We start from the raw sequence: 7,036 nt of genomic DNA, 5'->3' as shown, positions 1-7,036 counted from the left end.
TACAATTGCCTGCCATGAAGGAGTTGTCATCAGCCATTTTTTCAAACGAGCCACATGAACCTGGCCTAACATCCGTCTGACCCCTAAAGTACTGGACTACAGCATTCCCAGAGCTGTTAGCGGCCGTGACAACGTGGAACGTGCGCCCCTGTCGTTTGCTGCAGTGGAATCGTAGTTGATCAAATTTCATGTCACCGTACATTTCCTTCATCGCGCTTTTTGTGATCACCATCTTGTTGCTATGGTAATCACTTATTCCACGATATGACGTCACAACAGATAGCTGACTGGGAGGAGATGAACCGGTTACGACGTTCAAAACCAAAAGCCAGCCTCCTGTAGATGACATAAACAGTCCAATCTTAACTATAAACAGAGCGGCTAAGCTTTACTTTGTTCTAGAGTGAAGACAATTTAAATGGAATAACTTTGTTCTGGACTAGGCCTTTGTTTAAAACACTCGGGTTTTCATTCGTAGGCGCTTACCGGGGGAGCTTTATTCCATTCGCGGTGACGAAATTAACGTTAACTGTTAGCTACAGAGAGACTCGTGTTAATGACTTCAAGTTCCATCAAACTCGAAATTTTGCAGGACTCACCTCCTTCAGTTGTCATGTCACAGTACACTTTGAATGGGTGTCCTGTGCCCTTGGGATCAATCCAGTACTCCCCATTTTTCCTCGCATTGGTGGTTTTCTTGATATCCTTACAGGACAAACCAGGCTCGCCAGGATGCGAGCCTTTCGCAACTTTAAGCGAAACGATAAAAAAAATAATGATACTTGATGATGATAAGTTACAATTAACAATAAGCTTAAGTTCTTGTTGTAAAGTTTATGCTTTAAGAAGGCTAAAACTGATCAAAATCTTCCAGATAACTGCGACTGGGACATAATCGATACAACGCAAAAGGCCCTCAGTTTTTCGAGTGCTTATGCATTCATTCAGATTCAGCCAGGGATTCCGAAGCTTACATGTACAATGGTCACTCAATGCTTCGCTCTCTCCTTTTCCTAACGTTCGCTTAGGAGGTGGAGGTTGATTATTGAATAAGTGGCTTCCGTTGAAGAGAGGTGTTTATGCGGCTCAAAATACGGCAGCTGTAAGTTTTATACATATGGCAATACCAACAAAACAACCTACAATGCAGGTGTACAAGGAACGAGTGGTTGAATCGCTTAGTTGCCATGGTTACCAGTGCACTTATACTTATCTTCTCACCAGTACAATGCTTTCCTGAGTATCCCGGATGACAATGCCCGCTCTGTGTTTGTCTACTTTGAGTGTCCGCTAAGTCGACACAGGAGATCTGTTTTTTCGACAACAATGCAATTTTAGTCTTTTTATTGGAAGACTTAACAATTGACAACTTCTGCCATTAGAAATGTCTTCCTGAGTAGTTCATTCAGGAGAGAGACTTTGCCTTGTTTGAAATGGCCAAGCCGTTTATCAGTAAAACAAATGGCTCAATTGAAAATTGAAAATGTAGCCAGAGAGACGAACATGCCCGGTGTCGGGCGTCAAGTTGTGAATATGTAAAAGACAGGCGCTATTATATGAAGACTCTGTAGTACCCTTTGGGACAAGGTGGCTTACTTTGTGAAAACAGTTTTCAGATGGGTTTTTGTCGATTGCACTAGCATAAATTTTGGCATACTCAAAAATCACGTTGCATTCAGAAAGTACGTCTCAGGCAAGGAGAAATTTCAAAATTCGAAGTAGTGAGAACAAACTAATAAAAGCTATTAGAAGAGGCGCTAAAGAAAAGAAAATACACAAAACAAGGACAGCACGTTTCCAGTTGAGGAGAGAAAAACACCGTTTACAGATGGTAGACAAAGTTTCTGACGCTGGAATACGAATGATTCGTCTGTCAGCACGGCTGTAAGACGTGTGAATAGACGAATCAGCTGAAGACCTATTTTGGTCCATAATTCGTCTAAACACCGAATTTTTACTTAGACGAACTTGAATTTTTGACGAAATATCCGTCGCGTAGACGAATAATTCGTCACAGACGAGTTATTCATCTCCAATATAAATTTAGCCATTGATAGCTGCCTCGAGAGACGGCGCCAGCGTAAACCAAGCTGCACTAAATCCCATCCAGCTCATATCCCCAAGACATTCAATGTCATTTGTTTTTCTCACACTCTAGTCAATGTCAGCAATCGCTTCGTTTATCCCCAATCTTAGTGAGTTTGGCAATCTGTGGATTCACTAATTTTCGCACAGCACAAAGCGAGGCTTACGTGGTGACATGAAGTGACCGTAATCCGAATAGTTCCTCCGAGGCTCGTTGGTGGTACAACACCCGTACAACAGTTCGGTGACGTACGAAGATTTTTAGATAATGATGAAAGGGAAAATGTCCCTCCCCAGATTTCACGTTAACTGGTCGACTTCCCGTCCGATCCTATCATCCAATTAAGGTTGTGAGTCTTTAGCTTCAGCGAACTAGCAGTAATCGTTGATGTGGGTGAACCATTCGTTGAGGCCACTTTAAGTTTTTTTTTAGGGAGATGGTCCACTAGCCTTCTCATGCCTCGGGAGATTACAAGCGGTTTCTTATGCATGCCATGCAGGCCCCATATTTCAGTCCCAAAAAACCAACTCTTGATTTGCGTTAATTTGTTAATTTCAGTTTACAGCCGTTTTCCAAATTAGTGCTCCAGCGCTAGAAGACTAGACACTTAAATAAAGAAATTGATGCATTAATTACGGAACAGCCTTACTATATTGGTGCCACCTAGAACGTCAAGACGCTAAACCGGCAGATCACCTGCCACACTGGTCTTCTGCAGTCATGAAGGTTCCCCAGTACAAACCTCATATGCAGCTGCAGAGAGATTATTCTCAATACTCAACTTATCTTTCGACGATTTGCAAGACCCTGAATGCCATTTACAGCCTTGTGTAATACTTCAGTATAATCAGCAATGCTAAGCTGATTATTCAGAGCTCATATAAATGCTCATCCTTAGTTTGACTATTTGAAGAATATTGATTGATGTTATAGTTTTAAGAAAGAAGAACATTTTGTTAATTCTGAGAAATACTTTCAGATGATATGCAAGACATGCCTGTAACGACAAATTTGTTGGATGTTTATTAAAAAGTAACCCGCAGTCACCAAATAAGAGATTACTTCTTGTTTGTTTACCCCCTGGCGTTGTCTTAGTATAGTTTTGATGATAGAAAGCAACATTTGCAGAAACTAGCATAATTTTGGCATAATTTCCAAAACGTCTGAGCACTACCAGAAGCATAATATGCCATTTCTTCCGAGGACAAATCCGCAGGTGTTTTGTAACTAGGCAAAAAATTAGGGTGTTAAGCTGACGATTTCAATCTTGGCCGATTCCATTCCAGTTTTCAATGGTTTGATGAAGAAATACTACTTTCCGGTATGCATAAAGAAATGAAGGGTGGATAATAAGAGCGACAAGTTTGTTGAACTAACCTTAAGAGAAACATAGTAGGTTGATCCAATCTTCTTTTTAAACTGACTTGGTTTCATTTGATGTGTTTTGTTGTTCAGCTCGCAAATTTGGATGACTTTGTCGCCCACAGGAAGATGAATATTAAAAGATTTGCAGGTGTCATTTCCGATGCATTTCAGCTGGCATTCAAATTCATCTGTAACGTTCCAAGTTTCCATAACATGCCCCAACAATGTGTGATCTTGAACAAAGACATTAAAACTTGATATACGCAGTGACAAAAATCCAAGCCAAATTCCCAAGCAATGATTTACAAATTATTAAGGCTACTATGATCAAAAAATCATTTTCTTTTTTCCCTCAGATTTTGAAAGCGGAAGGGCGTAGCTAGGGGGGTCCTGGGGTGTCCGTGTCCCCCCCCCCCTCTGTAAGCCGTTTTTTACTCAAACAACCTACAATATTCAGGTCGCGAAAACGCGAGTACCCCCTGTTTGACACAGTGTGACCCCCCCTTTGAAAAATCCTGGCTGCGCCCATGAAGCGAGTTCGCTTGAAACCGACTGGCAAAATTTTGAGCTTCATTTTTTAATTCACAGGCTGTTTATTTTTAATGTAACGTTTGGATTTCACGGTCCGCCATTACTCACGTCAAAAACTGACCGATTGGACCTCAGAGGGTTGGATCTAGGGAAAGTGACGTCATTAGCTTAAAATTTCAGCGTGTAAACGCAACTTATTATATATGCAAAACACGAGTTTAAAAATCTGAAAGCCCGAAACTCCCGTGCTCCACATTAATTCAGCCGCGTGCACACGCATTGCATTCTAATGAAGCAGTGAGTCTTTGACGTCATTTTCTCGTCGACCCAGCTCTCTCAAGATTTTAAAGTTAGTAATGGCGGACCAACAAATAACAAAATTCCAGTTAAAATAATGGTGTCTTTTTAAAATCAGAACTTAAAACTTAAATCACTCAGTGTTTAGTTAAATCCAAAGAAAAGAAAAATTATTTTTTTGTCGTAATGGCACTTTAAACTACAAAACCAAAATGCCTTCTTTAAACAAGTGAGGTATCAAACCATTTTCCAGGACAAAGATGTCCTATCTTACTTTCTTTGTGAGTTGTTAAGGATGTGTTTTTTCTTTCACCGACAAAGCAACTCAACTTCATTCGCTTTACATTTCCCTTCTAGTTGAAACTCTCCCTTTTCGTCTTGCCCCCAAAACTTAGACACAGCAACTTCACTTAATTAACAATTATTCGCCTCAGGCTCAGTGATTATCAGTGAATATTCACCGAGACGAATGTTTTAGTATAAATACACAGGTGATTATTTCAAAAAAGAGAAAAAAAAAACATTTCAACGCGAAATCATCTTCGCATACAGTGGCAAAACGACTACTGGCAGCCATTTTGTCCGTCGAGGTGATTATCGGCTGATAATCCGAGATAGCGAGCCAATGAAAGCGCGCGAATTTTGTATAATCACTTGTGTATTTATACTAAAAGTAATGTATTAAATCTCACAAATGTGAATAATCCAAATAATTCAACTTAGCTATTTCTTGCAAAGATAAAAGAACTCATAGCCATTAACGTACCTCTTTGAAATTTTCAGGAAGTTTCTATGCAGCACGTCTCTAAAACTGCACCATTTTCATGGTTTACGTTTCAGAACGAGTGTGCTAATTCACGTAACTGATCGGAAATCTCCCCAACAAGTTGAACCAGTAACGGCGAACCACATTATGTCACTGAGGGACAACTCTGATTCACAAACATCGTTTCTTAGGGCGTTTTCCTTTCGTCAGAACTGGCCGGACAGACCCCGTCAGTTTGCAAAGAAAATGCAACAGTTTGAAGGAATCCCTCGCATTCATCTGGAGGAGCATATATCATCCTTTTTTATAAAAGTGACGACACATTTGAAATTAAATTTGCAAGACATGTTTCGGTCGTGCAACGACTATCTTCCAGTTGAAAGTAGAATTAATTTGAAGTTACATTTGAATTTATAATATGCTAAACAAAGATAAATAACAACGTGAAATAAATTGGGAATCTAACCAAATAGCCAAAGGCAACAAAAAAGAGTGTACAATGGAACACGTTGATTAGAACGAGAGAGTTAAATTAAACATGATATACTTGCTTATTTATCCCTGTGAGCAACCTTCTTTAAATAAGCAATTATATCATGTTAATTTTAACTCTCTCGTTCTAATCAACATGTTCCATTGTACACTCTTTTTTGTTACCTTTGGGTATTTTGTTAGATTCCCAATTATTTACGTTGTTTTTTATCTTTGTTTAGCATATTATAAATTCAAATGAAGATGGTCGTTGCACGACCGAAACATGTCTTGCAAATTTTAATTTCAAATGTGTCGTCAATTTTATAAAAAATTGTTGTTAGTCTGCTTCTTCCAGATCTTTTGGAAATATATCATCCTCGAAGTATGTTAATTTGAAGGCGTTCTAGAGTTAGTCCTTCCAAATGCCCGGTCTCGCCGGTCAGTTCTGTCAAATGGAAAGCGTCCTTAATAATGAAGCAATAAATCTGGCCGTCTTACCTTGGTGACTTTCGAACACGCGTGCACAACTTGATTGAGTTTCTGACGGCAAGAACAAAATTCAAAAAGCGACCAAACAAAGATGAGTCGTCCTGTGGCTCCCCATTTGTAACGCGAATACTTTGTCAACCTTTTATCTAAACTTGGCAGAATTTCACCTTAATAAAAGTCTAATGAAAAAAACGTTGAGGAACTATCGCCTACATACAGATAACTAGAGAAATGAATCCTTGGTGATGACTAGAAGGGAAGCGAAGACAAGTTCAACTCGTTAAAGATACAATGGTCCGTGAGCCGCCTAACATTGAAACTGAGAAACGACAAACAACAACTGAGCAGAAATACCAATAAAGAGTTGGCAGCTGAGCCAGCAAAAATAATAGACAATTATGAAATATTAATCTCATATGTTTAAGAAGCAATAAGAATAGTGGGCATCATATTTTAATTGATTTTACGATTTACTTGAGGTCATAGAGTGCATATGGAAGTTGCTATGGAAACAGCGATGAAGTAAATTTGTAGAGCACAAAATAAATCAACGAAATGATATATCGTAAAATTCCGAAAATACGCCCCTCCGTGTATAAGCGCCTCCAAATATACGCCCCCTAAAGCCGGCAACGCAAAAAACCCTCCGTTAAATCGCCCCTCCAAATATCAGCGCCCCGGGAGCTTGTACTTGGAAAATTGCCGCTCAAATACAAAGTAAAACAAAGCAAAACCGGTAAATTTACTTTCACTTCGATTTGTAAACGCAAATTTCCCTCCGTAGATAAGCCCCTCCGAATATAAGCCCTTCCAAAAATAAGCCCCTCGAAAAGGGCCTTTGAAAATATAAGCCCTGGGGCTTTTCGGAATTTTACGGGTATACATAGTGTTGAAAAATATTTCACTTGTTTGCTGCGCTCACTCGTGAAATATTTTTCAACAATCGAAGAAAAATTCAATACCCTCTATATATGAAATGAATTATATGAACTACGGATATAAAATCAAGTGAAGCTATGATCCTCGCA

The 7,036-nt window shown here is 39.4% G+C and overlaps 1 protein-coding gene across 3 annotated transcripts in view; it reads right to left on the bottom strand.

Moving 5' to 3' along the window:
* The window catches only part of LOC137983742 (tenascin-N-like), a 6,705-nt gene extending 522 nt beyond the window's left edge, over nucleotides 1-6,183 (bottom strand). The window contains exons 1-5 of one of the 3 annotated variants that reach the window (XM_068830918.1): nucleotides 6,018-6,183; nucleotides 3,464-3,684; nucleotides 1,222-1,309; nucleotides 600-755; nucleotides 1-336 (exon numbers count right to left, since the gene is read on the bottom strand). The exon at nucleotides 1-336 is cut by the window's left edge and continues 522 nt beyond it. In XM_068830918.1, coding sequence (XP_068687019.1) covers nucleotides 1-336; nucleotides 600-755; nucleotides 1,222-1,309; nucleotides 3,464-3,661 — 778 coding nt within the window. In that variant the 5' untranslated portion in view covers nucleotides 3,662-3,684; nucleotides 6,018-6,183. Of the gene's footprint in view, nucleotides 337-599; nucleotides 756-1,221; nucleotides 1,310-3,463; nucleotides 3,746-6,017 lie in introns of those variants that run through there. The other 2 variants (XM_068830920.1, XM_068830919.1) reach the window with 2 other exon arrangements.
* Between the last annotated feature and the right edge of the window lie 853 nt (nucleotides 6,184-7,036).

Source organism: Montipora foliosa, chromosome 13 (genome assembly GCF_036669935.1).
Source record: "Montipora foliosa isolate CH-2021 chromosome 13, ASM3666993v2, whole genome shotgun sequence".
NCBI lineage: Eukaryota > Metazoa > Cnidaria > Anthozoa > Scleractinia > Acroporidae > Montipora > Montipora foliosa.
This window is presented reverse-complemented; position numbering and strand designations above follow the sequence as displayed.